This window comes from Cibotium barometz, chromosome 6 (genome assembly GCF_041138505.1).
Source record: "Cibotium barometz isolate CiBa-2024 chromosome 6, ASM4113850v1, whole genome shotgun sequence".
NCBI classification, from domain to species: domain Eukaryota; kingdom Viridiplantae; phylum Streptophyta; class Polypodiopsida; order Cyatheales; family Cibotiaceae; genus Cibotium; species Cibotium barometz.
In genome coordinates, this window is record NC_141051.1 from 11805706 (window position 1) to 11824928 (window position 19223).

The following is a 19223-nucleotide window of genomic DNA, read 5'->3' on the forward strand; positions in this document are numbered from 1 at the left end:
GAAGCTCCACAGGTTTAGGAGCTTACTTGGAGTGTAGTGTGTAGAGTTGAGCTTGAGGGGAAGCGTTGAGATATCGAGCTCAACTAGTGCCAGGAACATTGATGACCTGCCTGGGTGATAGTTTCCACACTTATGCCACTGACATGGTTTGTGAGATTATGGCTAATATGCTGCTAGTGGATGACAGACTATGTGACAACCACTTTGGAGTACTTATGTTATGACATACTTATAGCGCCAGCACATATAGTCAAGTTCACACTATGGTATATGTTACTATAGGAGAGTACTTTCTCTTATAGTATGTACTCTTATCTTTTTAGTTATATGGTTGTAGAGAACAAAAGAAGATAAAAGAAAATTCAACAGTCCATGTCTCTCTTGTGGCTTATCCTTAATTTGTGCTTTCATTTTCTTTATTATTATTTCAGAAACATATGAAGTAAAACTTTATTTTCAATAGATTTTGGTCATCATATATATCTTCATTTTTATATTTACCATGTTGCTCTAGAGAGAAGTAACAATCCTCATAATTGTTTCATGCAAAAAGTAAGGCTTGATGCAAAAGCTTGATGAAATTTTCTAGAATGACCATTTCTAAAGTCATGAAAAACCTTGTTCATGTGTGATTGCACCATCTTTGCATGAATGTAGAAGCACAAGTATCCTCGTTCGGTTATCTTCTTCGCAAGAAGTTCCACACGGTATACTTTCAGGGTCAGCTCATCCACCAAGCTGATAATGTAGGGTTTTTGCAAAAACCTATCCTTCAAAGATTTCACAGTGATAGGAAACGTTGTCAAGAAGAGCAAACTCTGCTTGCCTGTCTGTGAGGTACGAAGGATATCACTTGAATGATAGCAGGCAGAGAGTATGGAGATAAAACCTTGCCTACCGCATGCATTACCAGCATCAGACAGCCTCTCAGCTTACAGACACCTTTATTGGCTAAATCCAAAACCCGCCCAGGTGTACCAACAAGTATGTGGACTGGTTGATACAGTCTCATGATATCGTCTTTCAGGCTAGTACCTCCAGTTGTAACCATGACAAGTATTTGGCAAGCTCTTTGCAGAGATGCGATGTTTGGATAGTTAACTCCCTTGTGGAAACCAGTATGAGGGCTTGAATATAATTCTTGCTGCTGGGATCCGTCTTTTCAATGTGACAGGGATACAGAAGTCTTCCAAGTCCCATTCTTTGCCCTTACCAAGAGATCACTTCTTGTTGTCAATGCAATCGGTATGCTTTGTGAAGGCCTTTCAAGTCCCATTCTTTGCCCTTACCAAGATATCACTTCTTGTCAATGCAATCGGTAATAATGCTTTCTTCTTGGATTTGTGAAGGCCTTTCAAAGCATTTTTCAAATATCCGCACGAACAGTTCTTTTTATAAAAAAGAAAATAACCTGTACACACCGCACATACACTAATCTAAACGCACACTCTCTCCTCCCACACAAACTATCTCCGACGTAGAAATTATCTGTCGCCTCTCTCTCTCTCTCTCTCAATTTATCTAAAATATTTTCATCCATCCAATTTTGGACATCCATTCGCCACCATGTGATCATGAAGGGTGTAGGCCTGCCCATGAGGGCGTGCAGTGTATCCAGTTGGCCCAAGCTACAAACAGGCTCTTTGAAACTGGGGAGTACAGGCCATGAAGTAGGACACAGTGAACTTGCCATGCTGAAACCATATGATTCTCCACACAAGTTACTTGGTCCAGCTGCATATTCCACATTCAATTTCATCACAATGCAACTGTACACATGTAATTAAAATTCAATCTGCCAGAAAATTCTAGTAATTACACCAATACAAGGTGGGACAAGCAAAAAAAGCTGCTTTTGGTATGCAATTTTTCCAGGCTGCAGTACCGCTGTACATAGAGTGCATCAGCGCCAATCTAAATGGCAGCTTTAGCATGATACTCCGACAGTTCATCCACTATGATCTGCTTTCCCTCACTTCTTTACATATAAGAGCCAATTTAAAAACAAGATGTAAAGAATCCTCGACTAGTGTTTAAATAATATTATACACGTCCTTGTGATACCAGGACTAAGCCTATGATTACAGTTGGCACCAACACACTGTCACATAAGTGAGGGCTCAGCTTACGCAGCCAAGTCCTTTTATCCACATACACATGATCATTATCCATTGGTTACATACACAATACTATGGGTTAAAAAGCTTAAAACTTTTGTGCTCCTTCACTTGGAAAGCCTGTGCAACTCTTCATCGGCTTCAGCCTCCCAGCATTCACAATCTTTGCAATTGACCTGGAATTTTTCTCATCTCCACTTCCACAAAAAGTCAGGTGGCTACATTCATGCTCGGAGTTCAAGATCTTGGTTGGTTTTCTTGCTTCTTTTCTTTAAAACCCTGAGGATTCTTGTACACAACCTTGCCAGAAGGCTTTTCTTCCTTGTCCTCATCGATTGCCTTTCCTTCTGAGCAACATAGTTGATCATGTAGCTCAACACCATCTGAATAAATAAATGGGATAAGAAACGATTAGGATCTCCACTTTGAAGCACATTTCACAAGATCAATACCTCACCTTAGACTCTCTCTCTGCTTTTGCCAAAACCTTACAGGTAAAAGCAGAAGGCATACCTCTTTTCCTTGTTCTGCAACATGCAATGGGGGAACCTTTAGAGGATTCCCTTCAAGAATCAAGGTTTGCAGATTTGTGAGCATTGCGAAAGAGTCAGGAAGAACCGTCAAGTGGTTAAAGCTTGCATCCAAATGCTTAAGATTTTGAAGTCTCCCGATGGATGCAGGCAGTTCTTTCAAATCAGTAAAATTCGATGCCACATTGAGATAAACCAGAGTTCTTACAAGGCAAAGGCTCTCTGGGATAGACTCCAGCTGGTTGAAGCGAACATCCAGCTCTACCAAGTTCATCATGGTAGCCATGGTAGTTGGCAAACTCTTGAGGCAGTTCAAGTGTATGGACAGGCTCCTCAAATTTGCAAGACTCCCAACCGCTTCAGGCAAAGCTTTGAGCTGATTGAAATCTGCCTTAAGTTCCATGAGGGATCTACATTGCCCAATGGTCCAGGGAAGCTCCTCAAAATTGTTGTTTTCAATGTTTAATATCTCCAAGGAAGTCAGCTGTCCAATAGTGTCTGGCAGGGAGACCAGCTGATTTGCACTCACGTCTAAGCTGGTCAGATTCACAAGATTTCCAATGGAGTCGGGTAGAATTGCCAGCCGGTTACCTGAAAGATTCAGCTGGGTAAGCCATGTCAAGTGCCCAAGGGAATCTGGAATCCATTCAAGCTCTTTCAAAAAAACTCCTTGCAAATCGAGAGATTTGAATCCATTCTTAAAGGCAACGTCCAACAGATTTGAAACTTTAGGGGGATCAGCTTGCAAGCTTTCACTGTTCTTGAATGCTACATCCAATAGACTAGGATCTTGGACACCACCATTTTTCTCAAAGGGAGTAAGAACATTCTCATCTGCTAGCCAAAAAGACATAAAATCAGTGTGATGGAGGTCAAGGGCAAACAGACTGATCAGCACAACATAACTGGAGCAAATGTACGCACTACAAAATAAAGTTTGTTGCATCTTCCAATCACCAAAATGAACACAATTTTAAAGATTTAGGAGCCAAATTGCGAACTGACAAGATCCAGATTACGTGAACAGAAGCACAAAACACTATTGCAACATCTCTGGGCAGACGAGGGTATAATTTATTAAAGATAGCTACCAAATGGTAAAATAATGTCACAAAGGAGGCAGTCGTGCCAGTGCTTCATCCTTACTACAAGTCTTAGCACTTTCGGTTGCCTGTTGATTGCATAGTGGGAAAGACTATATCTGCAAGTTTGTACTTACATAACTGCAAATAAGGTCCTTGCCTTAGGGGGGGGGCTCCTTATGGGCTTGACAAGTAAATGCAACCTCTAAACTGTAAGATATAAACCTTGTAAAATTGCATCTTTGTAGAAAAATGAGATGGCTTAATCCATGTCCTGAAAGATATAAAGCTGGAAAATGTCCATCAGGATGATCTGGTCATGCAAGAGAACAGTATGCCTTAATAGGGAAAACTTCAACCATCTTCCTTGTGGTAAAGTGTGGGCCGGAAAAAACTACCCTGAAGTATGTGTAGGATTAACATGTCCATAAGCAGATTGCAAACCTGAGGTGTTTCATACCCTGGATATTGTACAAGGCTGTGGCACATGTCAATACAAGGGCATGGTGTTAAGAGGAGGCTAACATTTTTATATCTTGCTTGATGCGGTGTTTTTTAAAGATTGACAATGTGGTGAGTGCATGTATGGGAGCACTTTCCAATCAGTGGGCTGCATAGTAATATTGCGATATGGAGAACGCCTTGACATGAACATCATGGTTGCACTTAAAAAGGTTTTCTGTGGCTGATTCAATGACAACACATGCTTTCATGTTCTGCTATGTCTCTTGCACAGAGCTGTATTCTTCTTTGCAGGACAACTTTTGAAATTACACTTGCTACATGTAGCCATAGCAAGTTCTGGTGACAGTCAACTGCTCAGCATGAAATGCTTGACACCATATCGCAATTGTTTCGCTTGGGATATGGACATCAAGTGTAAGTGATCGCATAATTTCATAATAATTAGCATTGTTACCCATAGTGACGGTCGAAGGATGTTTCAGCGACACGAAATTGGTAGCAGCAGATCAACCCAAAAAAAAAAAAAAAAAAGAGAGAGCATGATCGAGCGATAAGATTAGTATTAAGAAAAAACAAATGTACCTGCAAGTGGTGATGTCTGCAGATGATGGGGAGACGTCAAGCGACCGGCAACTGGCTTGTGTTGGACGTGCTCAATGTCTAGAGGTCGGCCACGGGAGGCTGCGGAGGAGGATGAACATGATCGTGTGAGAGGAGCAGGAGCAGGAGTAGGTTGGGGTTTTTGAATTGCAGAGGTGTTGCCAGCTTCTTCTTGGAAATGTGGAACTAATGCCGCGTGAGCCTGCTGGATCCACGTGTCGTAGCGGCGGTGGCGATGCTCAAGTTGAAGCAAGGCATGGGCGTGCTGCTTCTCCTGCAGGGCGGCTTCCTCAATGGCCTCGATACGCATTTGTTGCAGGATGCCCCTTAACACGCGGCCGGCCACGGCCCGATCATCATCTTCTCCTTCTTGCTGCTGCTGTGTTAGATCCTCCAGGCGCGCGGCTAGCTCCTCGTCCACCTTGTGTATGTGGGCGGTGGCAGCCTCCACCTCTTCCAGCGATGGTCGCGTAGGGAGCGCCCTGTGTAGCCTCATTATCTCCCCCATCACGCCCTCCATCGCCATCTCACCCTTACTCCCAATTCTTCCTTAAGGCTCAGCTGAATGAATGACGAAACCACACAAATGGAAAATAAATAAAAAAAACCGATAAGTAAATGGCTATTTTTTGCGCCCAAAAGCTCTGCCACCACTGTTGTGTAAAAACACCGATCTAGCCCGTACGCGTAGACGTACTATCCTGCACGAATCTTTTAGCAGGCTTGCTCAATGCTGCCGCCGTATAAGACCAAGGAAAACTTATCTCAATCAATTAAAAAACTTTTTAGTATAGAGTGCACGAGTCTTCATTAGAGTGTCTTTGTAACTACATATATGTGTAGTGTTTGGGAATACTCTTTTATTTCAGGTTTGAAAAAGAAATGGTGATTTTGAGCAATCCCCTTACATTTAAACTTATTTCAAAAGACCAAGGAAAACTAGGTAGTGGAGTAGTTACTCTCACTTGTGGCAATTGCATGGTCCTGTAGTTGTTCAAACAGGTGGTGTTTTCTTGTGCATGCAAGCCGGTCTCCCTAAGATATGGAAGATGCATGGGTGCAAGGAGGAGATGAGGAAGCCCAAATCAAGATGACCTTGACGAAATGAAGCGAAATCGCAACACTAAAGGTGATGTAAGAGATGCAAAGAGAGCGCATCCCGATTGGATCACTACTAGATTGAACACCCAATATCAGACCTCGCAGCCCAGTCGATCCAAGGTATGTGTGTAACGCCTCCGCTACGGCTGCGTCTTCCTCAAGCCGCCATAGCCTAGGCGTGGAGAAGAAGAGAGGGTGGAAGTCGGTTCACCTCCCAACCACATAATGACGAGTTAGGGTTTCTCATTGGGTTTTATACCAAAACCCTGGCCTGTGTCCACACCTCCTAGCCCGGCCGCCCATCTTACTTAAGAGCCGTGCTAACTTAGATGTGTACACACATCGACCAAACCCTAACGCCCATTAACCCCTGAACCCCGCTAGCACTAATAATACTCTCGAGACTCCGAAAGCTATTAACTTATGCTAGGGTTCGACTTCCGTAGGACCATAGTCCTGACATTACTCCCCCCTTCGAAAAGAGTTTTCGTCCTCGAAAACAAAAGTGGGGAAACGTTTCCTCATCACACTAATGTTTTCCCAAGTGGAGCCTTCCTCTGGACGGTCCTTCCACTTGATAAGAGCTTGTTTCCGAACTTGGTGGCGAGTACGTAACATGTGATAATCCAATACTCTTTCTGGTTCATGAGGCAGTATTGGGGGTTCCACATATTCTACCAAGAAAGAATCATCCACTGGGCTTTCATGACCCATAAGGCGTTTCCTCAAACGGCTTATGTGAAAGATGGGATGAACCTTGGAATGTGCTGGTAACTCAAGTTTATAGGCTACTGGGCCCACCTTCTTGAGTATCTTAAATGGTCCACAAAATCGGGGCGACAATTTTGGTACGGGACCCGTTTTTAAACTGGTGGAGTTTTCTGGTACCTTCAGAAACACCCAATCACCTTCTTGAAAGTGAAGTGGCCTACGTTTCTGGTCCGCAAACTTCTTGTAACGATCTTGTGCTTGACGAACATTTAATCGTGCAAGGCGCAACATATCCATATGGTCTTGGATAAAATCCTTAACCTGACTGATTTTCTCATTCGCCAGTCCCACCGACACTGGTGAACGTGGCTGAAAACCATACATCAACATGAAAGGGCTAAAGCCTGTCGAGACATGCTTTGCACTATTGTAAGCAAACTCAAGAATAGGCAAATAAGACTCCCAATCAGATTGTTTTTTGCTGACATATGCCCGAAGCATATCTTCCAGCACTTGATTAACCCGTTCAGTCTGACCATCTGTCTGCGGATGATCGGCTGTACTAAGGTTCAACATAGTACCCAACTTACTGAATACTGCTCGCCAAAAATGGCTGTTAAACTTGCGATCGCGATCACTGACAATATTGGATGGTAAGCCATAAAGTCGGTAAACATTCTCCACGAAAAGGCGTCCCAATTCTGGAGTTGTAACTGTTTTCTTAGTAGGCACAAACCGACAAAGCTTGGTTAATCGATCCACGATTACCCAAATGGCATCATGTCCACGATTCGTTGTGGGCAAGCCCGTTATAAAATCCATAGATATACTTTCCCACTTGCCGTCAGGAATCTCTAATGGATGCAGTAACCCGCCAGCTTTAAGACGTTCTGCTTTGTTCACTTGACACTTCTGACACTGCAGAACATAGTCAGTAACATCCTTGTGAAGTCCAGGCCAATAGAAATGCTTTCTTACGAGAGCATACGTTTTGCGAATGCCCGCATGACCTGCACTTGGACTATCATGACACTCAAAAAGAATTTGGCGCCTAGTGTCTAAGTCCAATGGAACACAAACTCTCCCCTTGTGGAGTAAGTATCCATCATCGATGGAAAAGTTTTTCCATCGCTGTAGTTCATCTTGTGATAAAGAAGAACCATGTGTGGAAGAACTGGAAACACTACCGTTTGAGTGAGAGGGACCCCTCATTTGAACATGATTCCACACCTTTGAGTATGTTGAATCCTGCTTGCATTTGCCTCGTAAAGATTCTAACAATTCGCTTTTCAACTCTGTGAATAGCAGCGAATTAATCTCCGGCATACGACTCAAAGCATCAGCTACAATATTGTAACGTCCTTTGCGATAGCGTAGCTTGCAATCATACTCCTGAAGGATCTCAGCCCATCTGGCCTTTCGACCCTGCAAATCTATTTGGTTCATAAACCACTTTATGCTTTCGTGATCAAAAACAAGCTCGAATTGCGCACCATATAAGTAATGTCGCCATTTTCGTAAGGCATATATGATGGCAAAGAGCTCACGCTCATAAGCTGAGTAGTTTTGTTGAGCACGATTGAGCTTCTTGCTCTCATAGGCAACAGGATGACCATCTTGAATGAGAACCGCACCCACTGCCTTAGCACTGGCATCCGTTTCAATCACAAATGGTTTTTGAGGATCCACAATTGCCAAGATGGGAGCTGTAGCCAAAGCAACTTTAAGCTTATCAAAGCTACGTTGTTGCTCCTCACGCCATTGAAAGGTAATTGCCGCACCTTTCAATTGATCAGTCATGGGAGCGGCAATCTTTGCATAACCGTTCACATATTTGCGATAAAATCCTGCCATTCCCAAGAAGATTTGAAGTTCTTCCTTACTTCGAGGTGTTGGCCATCGCATAATAGCATCAACCTTACTAGCATCCATAGCAATTCCGTCTGCAGAAATTACATGACCTAGGTATTGTATGCTATCCTTGAGAAATTCACACTTACTTTCTTTCGCGTAAAGTGCATTCTCGCGTAGTAACTGAAAAACTTTTCGTAAGTGTTCCAAATGCTCTTCTAAAGTCGAACTATAGACCAAAATGTCATCAAGAAAGACAATGACAAATTTGCCTAAGTACGGCCTTAGTACGCTATCCATAAGCGTCATAAACGTTGCCGGGGCATTAGTAAGCCCAAACGGCATAACCAAAAACTCATAGTGTCCAAAGCGAGTTCGGAACGCAGTCTTGGTTATATCATCAGCGTTAATACGCACTTGATGATATCCTGAACGTAAATCAATTTTAGAAAAATACTTCGCACCGTTGAGTTGATCAAACAACTCATCTATCTTAGGTAGCGGGTATTTGTTCTTAATGGTTACCGCATTCAAGGAGCGATAATCCACACACATACGCATGGATCCATCCTTTTTCTTCACCAAAAGAATGGGCGATGCCCATGGTGAAGCACTATGGCGAATGAAGCCCTTACTAAGGTAGTCAGCAAGCTGACGTTCCACCTCAGCTGCTTCAGTCGCACTAAGCCTGTACGACGGCTTACTAATTGGTTTGGTGCCCGGAACGACATCAATGCGATGAGGCAAAGCTCGTTCGGGTGGCAAACCCTCTGGTAATTCATTAGGAAAAATATCTTTAAATTCTTGTAACAGTTGTTGCAAAGACAAAGCATTAACTGGTTGCTTAAGATTATTTAAAGAGATTTTAGAAGAAGGTAAAGAGAAAGAAGGCATCGCTGAGGAAGATTCATTTGAAGAAGAAACATCATGCACATCAAACCCACTAGTTTGAGACACACAATAACAAAAATAGACTTCTTCTATTTGATTACTATGCTCCAAAAAAGAGAGTTCGGCATTACATATGAGTGGTGTTGGGGGTACATCACGTTCCCCAATAAGTAAAACATGCTTACCATTGGCCTCAAACGTAAACGTATTATGTTCATAACTCCTTTTGAGGGATGACCCTAACCCATACAACCACTCCCGTCCTAAGATGACATCCGCACGAGACATATTCATCACTTGGAAGTCAAGAACCATAGTGTGTTCTTGCACAAACACAGGCACTTGCCGTACTAGAGTATCCCACACATCGTGATCATCCCCCTGAATGGTGGACACCACATAACGATGAGAACTCTTTGTCTCCGGCAACTTTAATTTCTTAACTAATGCATAGTTCAAGAAATTGTGCGTGGCACCATCATCAATGAGAATACGTACTCGATGACCATAAATGGAGCCATGCATACGGACCAAATCATGTGGTCCAACTGTCTCTTGCCACATAGATGCAGTGAGATTACACTCATGCATCTCGGCAGTGTGCGAAACCTCTACCGCAGAATACTTAGGATCAGCATCCAAGGGAAGTGTTTGCACCATGTGTACAGCCTTCTCCTTGACCTTCTCCTTATCCTTATTCTTGCGAGGCAACTGTGGACAATTTTTCTTCTCATGATCACTACCTAAGCAATGATAACATAGTTTCTCCTTCTTGGCCCGTTCAAAATCTTGTGGAGACAACGGACCACTTGACCCTTTAGACTTCTTTGTGTTTTCAGTAGAATTGCTGGCAAGTTTACGCTTATTAGCATTAAATTGCGAGCCATTGAATTTGGCCGGTCTATCCATGCCCTTCTTATCCATAGTGTCATCAAAGATAAGGGCACTTTGGATAGCCGCTTCCAAAGTTTTAGGATATTGGGTTTTAACCTTTGCCTGATATTCTTTATCAAGGCCTCTAACAAACCCACGAACCTTTTGAAAGTCGTCCAAACCATCTAGCTTGAGAATGACTTCACGGTATTTGGACACATACTGATTAAGTGTAAGACCTTCCATCTTGCACTTGTCCCAGGCTGTCCAACTCCGATCTTTCTCGTTTTGCGGTAAGAACTCCTTTTTAAATGCTGCCGTAAACTCCTCCCAAGTCTTAGGGCGAGTTTCAATAGGTAGACTCATCCACCACTTGTAGGCTTTACCTTCAAGTGTGAGACTCGTCTCAGTGACCATAACAGCAGCGGGAGTGCGGCGTAAGCGATGCAAGTCCGTCCACTTGTGTAAAAATGTATGGACCGCATCCTTGTTACGATCGCGCTCCTCTCCCTTAAACACAGGCGGCTTCACGTTTTTCAACATAGCCCCTTCTTGCGTTGCAGATGGTGCAATAGATTCTACTATAGGATTTGGAACAAGAGGAGGCATAACTATCGGAATAGGCCCTCCACTTGTCGCCGATCCACTTGCAAAACGTGCCATAAATTCAGTAAAAAGCGTGCTCATGTTTGTGAGATTGGTATTGACATTTGTTATAGTGCGCTCAAGTGCAACTACCCTTGAAGTGAGACGCCCAAACTCTACCGTGTCTACCAAACCATAATCATCTATTGGACTCGCACCCCCTTTGGCATCGGTCATGTTGTCATCCCGATCAGGCGCAACGGCCTGTCGCGAATCACCCACACCACCACCCAAAGGGTGTGCCTCACTAACATCATGCATATCATTCTCAAAATCGAAGTGAACATGAGACGGTTCCGCTGAGGCCATGGTATGCACGTGTTTACAAATAGAGAACGGATTACCTTCAAAAGCGAACTCCAATTGAAGCGTCGTAGAAGAATTCCTCTTGCATGCACGGAAATCGAGAAAAAATCACCACTTGAGTCTTCAATCAACAAAAAAAGTGTGTTGCATGTAGCATGTCGTTGAAGATCCGTCCACCAAAAACTTCCAAACTTGGAGCATAGAAAACTCCTCTCACAAATTGAAAGAAGGAAAGTTGAAGGTGAAAAGGTCACTTTCCTTGTAGTTTGTGTCACTTTCCTTGTAGTTTGTGTCCTCCCTTGAAAGAATAAGTAGAGCTCTTTTGAAGAGAAGAACAACACAAGTGAAAAGGTGAAGTGGCTAGCACACTTGCCTTGGAGCTTGAGGTTGTGGGTTCAAAACCCCACTCCTTGGATGGTGAAGCCTCCCCCTTGTGCCACTCAAGTAAGGGAGAATTCTCGCGCGCTCGCCAACGGCGCGCCAACGATCGCTCACCGATCGCCTTCGAGGACTGCCGGTCTGCCTTGGTCGCCGCCTTAGGCGTCCGCTGTGGTGGGCGGCGGTGCTCGCTGTGGGCTGCGCTCGTGCGGGCGGCGGCGCTCGTTTCTTTTGCTGCAGCGTCGAGCTCTTTTTCTCGTGCAGGTCACGCCGGTCGCCGCTAGCTCTGATACCAGTGTAACGCCTCCGCTACGGCTGCGTCTTCCTCAAGCCGCCATAGCCTAGGCGTGGAGAAGAAGAGAGGGTGGAAGTCGGTTCACCTCCCAACCACATAATGACGAGTTAGGGTTTCTCGTTGGGTTTTATACCAAAACCCTGGCCTGTGTCCACACCTCCTAGCCCGGCCGCCCATCTTACTTAAGAGCCGTGCTAACTTAGATGTGTACACACATCGACCAAACCCTAACGCCCATTAACCCCTGAACCCCGCTAGCACTAATAATACTCTCGAGACTCCGAAAGCTATTAACTTATGCTAGGGTTCGACTTCCGTAGGACCATAGTCCTGACAATGTGTATCCAAGGTATGTACCAGAGTCCCTGCTAATCTGATAAGAAGACACGTAAACCTATTCTCAATGTGAAGTGCCATAGTTTTATGTCCTGGTAGGCCGCCAACCACCAAAGTAGAACTAGGGAAATGATTACAAGAACACATTTTCCACACGATAAGGTGGTGTCACAAGTTTTCTTTTTGGGTAAGGGCTTTTTTAATGTGTTGTTCACCAAGGGTCAGGCGGTGTCAGATCTCTTTGCAAGAGCACCGTTGTTTATGGGCCAGAAACTCATCCATGCATTGCCTTTGATCCTCTCTTCGATGTTAACAAGAGTCTACAGGAGGCTTGCCCGATCTAGGTTGAGATTGTTGGTCTTCCGCCTTGGCTTAGGCCTGCGCTTGGGGAAGTATCCAATTCTCTTGGTCCGACATTGTATATTCCAAAAGAGCAGGCCTCTAATCACCAAGCAAACAATGTTTTTGTTACCTGGAACATCGAGAATAAAAGCCCGAAATCTATGGAAGTTGACCTAGGAGAACTAGGGAGGCTCGAATTGGCTCTTAAATTTTGGCCCATTCCTTGGGGCTTGCTTCAGATGTGGGGGCTTCGGCCACATAGCAATGTTTTGCATTGGCAGGACACAGATCAAACCTGGCAGTGAGGAAAGGAAGCTCAGTGAATCAAGCAGGGACTATAAAATAGGAAAGAAAGAGATTAATGAGAACTTGAGAAATGAGGAATAAGGGAAAGGACTATTAGAAACTCAAGGAAGAGGTCATGCTAAGGGAGGCTGGACCAAGGCTAGCTTCAAACAGATTAAGCATGAAGCTAGAAAGGTATAAACCAAACATGCAACTAAGGAAATGGGAGGCAACAAGTCGTAGATTGATCTTAATCCTTCGATGTACTCAAATCCATTCACCCCTTGGGAAGGGTAGACAATGACACATCCTCTGTAGAAAGATTTAATTGGCAAATTGAGAGAGCCTGGAAAGATATTCAGAAAGGAACCCCTGACGAAAAGGGAGGTGATGAGAAGGTAAATATGGTTCCAAAAATTGCCTTGATATGAAGAATAATAAAGAGGAAGTTAGAGGCTATACTTGGAATGGGAAGGGTATTAAAGATAGGAAGAAGAATGTTGTCTTTGGGGACTAGTTAGAGAGTGGGGGCTTCAGGAACATAACATTTTTGGTCTTAAATCGGTTAGGAGGGATAGATATAAGGACTGGGTTGTGTTGTATGGGGGGGTGGGGGGGCTATAATGGGGTGATGGCCATCCTAAAAAAGAACCTTAAACCTTGTATAGTTGCAAACCACCCTAATCGTAGGGTCCTCGTAGTGGAGATCCAGATTGGGGAGAGAGACTATGGGTGTAAGGTTCCCGCCTTCTAAAATATAAGGGAAACACTTAAGGTAGTCCACTAAGTCTTAACTTAGAGAAAATTTCCTATTCATCGACACCTTGACCATGTAGAGATTCAAGGATACGATTCATAGGTAAGACCTAGTCCTATCCCGCAGGGGGAGTGTGATCTTCTAAAAATCAAATCACCCATAGGGTAATTGATCAAAAATTGGGCAACTACTAGACTTGATTTCTAGATGCAACGCTATCCATACTAGGCACAGCCCGTTGGTCTAGTCTTCTAGAATAGAGTTGCCCAAGAACCTATTTATCTAGCGTAGGGCTTTCACTTAATCTATTGGAAAGCTACCCGACTAATCGGGTCCACCCGTCCGTAGGATGGTGCCGTCGAGGCATTCCATCCTCCCACTTTCCACCCTACTCACACATTAATTTGTTTTCTAATTAATCTACCACACTGTTTGACATAAATAAACATGTTCCTTAATAAGGTCCTTTTCACAAGGTTTGTTAAAACAGTCTTTTTCCACAATACAATAATGCCAAAGACAAGATTTATATAAAAAAGTTTATACATGAACCAATTCTATACAAGCCAAATCGGCTCTCTTATTCTTTTCCTTTATACTGCGGATGATCTAGAATTCGGCCTTCCAGCCTCTACATGCTCGGCAAAAATCCTACGGGACTATACACCTCATCATCGACCGCTCGCTGGTGAGGACTCAAGCCGGGCTTGTCGCCCTCCTAGGCTCCATCGCTCGATCCTCCCGCCCCTCAGAGGGATGCCTGCATGCTGGGGTGGGCTTATTCACCGCACTAGTCTGGGCCCTCAGAACTAGGCAGCATCATAATCTCTTGCCTCAATCGGCGAGCCTTATTCTCCCAATGGTATGAGAGGGATACCTTGGGCCATTCTCGGGCTTTGCTAATGACGCCGCCCAGCTACACAAGCACGGAACGGAGTTAGCGTCATCGAAGCTAGGAAAAACTTGCACTCTTTAAAGATAACAATTTCAATGCAATTTATTGAATACAGCATCACACAATTCGTAACTTCATACAATTTTATGTCATTATTTTAAAAGGAAAAGATGCACATTTATTAACACTAATATAAAATAAAAACTCTTCTTTAAAAGATAGCCAAGCTAACCTAGCCACCATTTCCTTGAGGAGCTTATAAAGGGAGGGTTGGAGCCGCATCGGGAGCATCTTCTCTAATCTCGTTGTTGCGCGCTCCTCCCGAGGTAATATTCTGACGTTTCCAGGAAGGGGCCATCTTGGACGTCATCTTGTAAGGCTCACTATCGCGGTCAAAACGCTCCAGTTGGATCTCAATTCTGAGATCAATTGCTCACCGTATGAGCAAAAGACCACAGTGCATGAACCCTCTCTTAAGGCTAAAACCTCTTACTAAAGTCCACGCAAATGGGGGGGGAGAAGAGTTGACACTGCCTCCTAGCAAGAGGGGGATAGAGAAAAATTGCCTTATCTGAAAAGTGGCAAATGAGGGGGTGTGAGAGGGGTGGCTGCAAGGGGCGGCTGTACTACAGCAAGTACACTGCACAGGGACGGACGGCGGCACAGCAGAGCATAGGCTATGCAGAAATGCATGTTGCCCATGGAGCACCCCGGGGGTTTATATAACTGTGGGGTACGGGTAGTACGGGCGTTGCCCAAAGCAAGGACAAAAGGACGATGTACCAGTAAAGGCTGTAGATCAGTGGCCTGCATGGGTCTAGATCAGTGGCTTGCATGGGTCTAGGGGAAAGGTACTGTGTCGCTTAACAGGGAAAGGAGTGGTACGCATGTACCTTATCTGGTCAACGGGGCAGCATGGGTGTCCACGTAGCGGTACGTGTGGACCACACAGTGGGCAGTCGTCCATTGGTTCTTGTGCGGCCATCATACGGGCACCCTGGTAAGTGTGTACGGTTCAAATTTTGGGATGGGGTTCCCAAATTTGGGACACCGGCCTCGATTTGCGTGCCAAACCGTCCCGGGGGTGTTTTTTTTGTCCGGGAGGTTCTCTTGGTCGTTGGGGTGCAGACCGTTTGTCAATCGGACGCTCAGTCGTGCATTTATTAAGGTTTAAAGGTCGTCGCTTTTTAACTAAAAATGACTAAAATTTATGTATAAGCTTGATCCAGTGTCCATTTTGGATGCTGTAAAATCTTATATTAGGGCAAAATCGTGCGCAGATTCCAAATTTGGGCTCAAAATTTGAAGATTCTAAGTAGAAATGACTCATTTAATAAAATCATTGATTTTTATACTTAAAAAACTCATAAATTTATCTATTATATGGACATTTCTTTATTAGTGTGAAGATGGGTATGTTACATCCTTCCCCCCCTTAAAGAAATCGAGATGTCCTCATCTCGTCATGAATTGGGGATAATCCTTTACGAGTGTAGCTTCATCTTCCCAAGTTGCATCCTCTTTAGGGTAATCTTTCCACTGTACTAGATGTTCCACAAGAGTTCTATTTCGGAGTTGCCTTTCCCTAGAATTTATGATGCTTCTGGGTTGTAATTCAAGGACTCCTTGAGTAGGGATTACAACTTGTTCATCATCAAGAATATGATCGAGACTGGGTACATAAGGTTTTAACAAACTTACATGAAATACATTGTGGACTTTGATATGGGCTGGGAGTTGGAGTTTATAGGCGCTTTTACCTAGACACTTGATAACTAAATAGGGGCCACAATACCTAGGGCTGAGCTTCTTATATTTCCCAAGTGATAGAGAACTTCGTTTGGGTCGCACTCGTAGAAGAACTTTGTCTCCTTCCTTGAAGATCCTTTCAGACCTCTTGGTGTCAGCATAATGTTTTTGTCGATCTTGGGCAGCTTTAATATCCTTTTGGATTGCCTTGGTTTGTTCCTCCATCTCTTCGAGCATTTTCCTGGATGCCTCAACTCTTATGGTCGGATTAGAGAAATTTAGAGAAGACAAGCATTCTTGCCCATAGAGTGCTTTGAATGGTGACATTCCTATGCTCTGATGATAAGATGCATTGTAGGCAAATTCTACCAGAGGAAGGTATTGAATCCACCTTCTTGGTTCCTGTCCACAATATGCTCTGCGAATGTCTTCAATTACTTGATTGACTCTCTCAGTCTAGCCATCGGTCTCTGGATGATAAGCTATGCTAAAGCAAAGTTGAGTTCCCAGGGCTTGAAATAAGGACTGCCAGAACTTTGAAGTAAAATCAGAATCCCGATCACTTACTATCCTTTTTGGGAGACCATGAAGTTTGAGGACTTCCTTGATGAATATTGGAGCAACATCGGAAGCTTTGAAGGTCTTCTTTGCTGGTATAAGGTGAGCTACTTTGGTAAGTAAGTCCACTACTACCAGAATGGAGTCATATCCTCCTTGAACAGTGGGGAGACTTGTGACAAAATCTATACTAATGCACTCCCACTTCATTTGGGAAATATCCAAGGGTAGAAGTTTCCCAGGCATCTTAACCCTTTCAGCTTTGATCCTTTGGCATGAGAGACATTACTTCAAGTACCGAAGGACATCATTTTTCAAGCCTGCCCAATGAAGGCTCCTTCTTACGGCATTTAATGTTTTTGCATAGCCTGGGTGTCCTGCAACAGAACTATAATGAGCTTCATGGAGGAATAGTTTCTTTAAAGTAGGATCCTTAGGGATACATAGCCTGTGATTGAAGTAGAGGCTTCCTTCATGAGTGGAGTATCCCTTGATTAGATTCTTCTCTTTCTCTGAATTTTTTCCTTTTTCTACTAACTTCATCATCCTCTGATAATCTGGATCGTGAGATGAGACTTCTTCCACCTTGACCAATATGGGATTATTTGGCATTGAAATTGCACTCAAGAAAGATGGAATTATTTGGCATTAAATTGCACTCAAGAAAGATTTGCGACTAAGTGCATCTGCTACCACATTATCTTTCCCAGGGTAAAATTTGATGTTGAAGTCATATTCTTGTAGAATTTCAATCCATCTCCTTTGCCGCCGCATGTTGAGGTTAGGCTGGGTGAAGATCCACTTTAGACTTTTGTGGTCAGTTACAAGCTGGAATTTTCCCCCCAAGAGATAATGTCTCCATAATTTGAGGCAATGAACAACTGCTAAGAGCTCCAAATCATGGGTGGCATAATTTGCTTCGTATTACTTCAGCTTGTGGGAAGTATAAGCAACTGGTCTTCCTTCTTGGCCTAAGACACCACCAAGTGCTAGACTACTGGCATCAGTAAAACCACTTCAAATTCCTTGGTGAAATCAAGAAGTTTAAGGACTGGGACAGAAGTAATAATGACCTTGAGCTGATCAAAACTATTTTGATGGATTGGCAGCCACACTATTTTGTAATCCTTCTTAAGAAGATCTGTCAAAGTGCAGCTGCCAAGGCATAATCTTTGATAAAAATCCTATACCATCCCGTGATTTCCAAAAACCCACGAACTTCACGAACTGATTTAGGGGATGGCCACTCCAGAATATCTTTGACCTTGGTGGGGTCTACTGAAATGCCATCTTTGGAGACGATGAATCCAAGATACTCAATTTGATGAGTAAAGAAGGTACATTTTCTCTTCTTGGCATAGAGTTTGTGTCTGTGCAACAATTGCAGAACTCTACGCACATGCTCCTCATGCTCTTCCATTGATTTGGAGTAGATTAAGATGTCATAAAAAAAAATAAGCACAAATTCATCGAAGTAAGGACGGAATATATCTTGCATTAGGTGGTTGAAGGTTACAGGAGCATTGGTTAACCCGAATGACATTACAGTAAACTCATAGTGGCCATAACGGGTGTTGAAGGCTGTCTTGGGTATATCTGCTTCCTTGACTTTGATCTGATAGTAACTAGACCTCAAATCTATTTTTGAGAAGACTTTGGCCCCATGAAGCCTGTCAAGAAGTTCGTTGATGCGAGGGATAGGATACTTATTCTTGACAGTGACTTGATTCAGCCCTCGATAATCTATGCAGAGGTGGAGAGTTCCGTCCTTCTTGTTTTGGAAAAGGACACGTGCCCCCCAAGGAGAGCTACTGGGGCGTACGAATCCTTGCTCAATGAGTTGGGAAAGTTGCTCTTTAAGTTCAATGGCTTAAGGAAGGGACATTTTATAGGGCGTTTTTGAGACGGGCTGACCCCCAGGGATCACCTCGATTTCATGATTGACTTCTCGAGGAGGCGGTAGCCTTGTAAGTTCGTCAGGGAAGATGTCAGAGAATTCTTGGAGCCAAGAGGGTTCTGTCTCCTTACTAGGTTTAGTGGCTTTGTTGAGCTTGACTAAGAAAACTTGCTGACCCTTACGTGTTCCCTTGAGAAGATGTTTTGCCTTGACTACCCTAGATTTAGGTTTTCCTGTTATCCCCTGAACGGATATTACTTGGCCATGCTCATTTTCAAAAGTGATACTCCCCTGGTTACAATGAATGCTAGCTTTGTTTGCAATTAACCAATCCATCCCAAGGATTCCATCATAAATTCCTAATGTCATAACTCTAAAGTGGCCATGAGTTCGCTCATTACCCAGCTCAAAATCAAGGTTTCCTATAGAGTGGCGAGATACTACTTCTTTCCCACTGGCTAACTCTACAGTCATTCTTCTAGCTGTTTTTTGACCCAAGTTTAATTTTTACAAACACCTAGGAAAAAGAAATGAATGGGTACTGCCACAATCAATCAAA

At 43.6% G+C, this 19223-nt stretch overlaps 1 protein-coding gene and 1 pseudogene across 1 annotated transcript; both read right to left on the minus strand.

The window, feature by feature from the left end:
• Positions 1-530: 530 nt before the first annotated feature.
• LOC147637401 (DEAD-box ATP-dependent RNA helicase 6 pseudogene) lies at positions 531-1693 on the minus strand (annotated as a pseudogene).
• A 90-nt stretch (positions 1694-1783) lies between these two features.
• LOC147637402 (uncharacterized) lies at positions 1784-5437 on the minus strand. Its single transcript, XM_086799194.1, has 3 exons — positions 4777-5437; positions 2631-3481; positions 1784-2500 (listed from the first exon to the last, which is right to left on the minus strand). The coding sequence occupies exons 1-3, from the start codon at positions 5318-5320 to the stop codon at positions 2342-2344; spliced, it is 1554 nt and encodes a 517-aa protein (XP_086655320.1). The 5' UTR covers positions 5321-5437; the 3' UTR covers positions 1784-2341.
• Positions 5438-19223: the final 13786 nt, after the last annotated feature.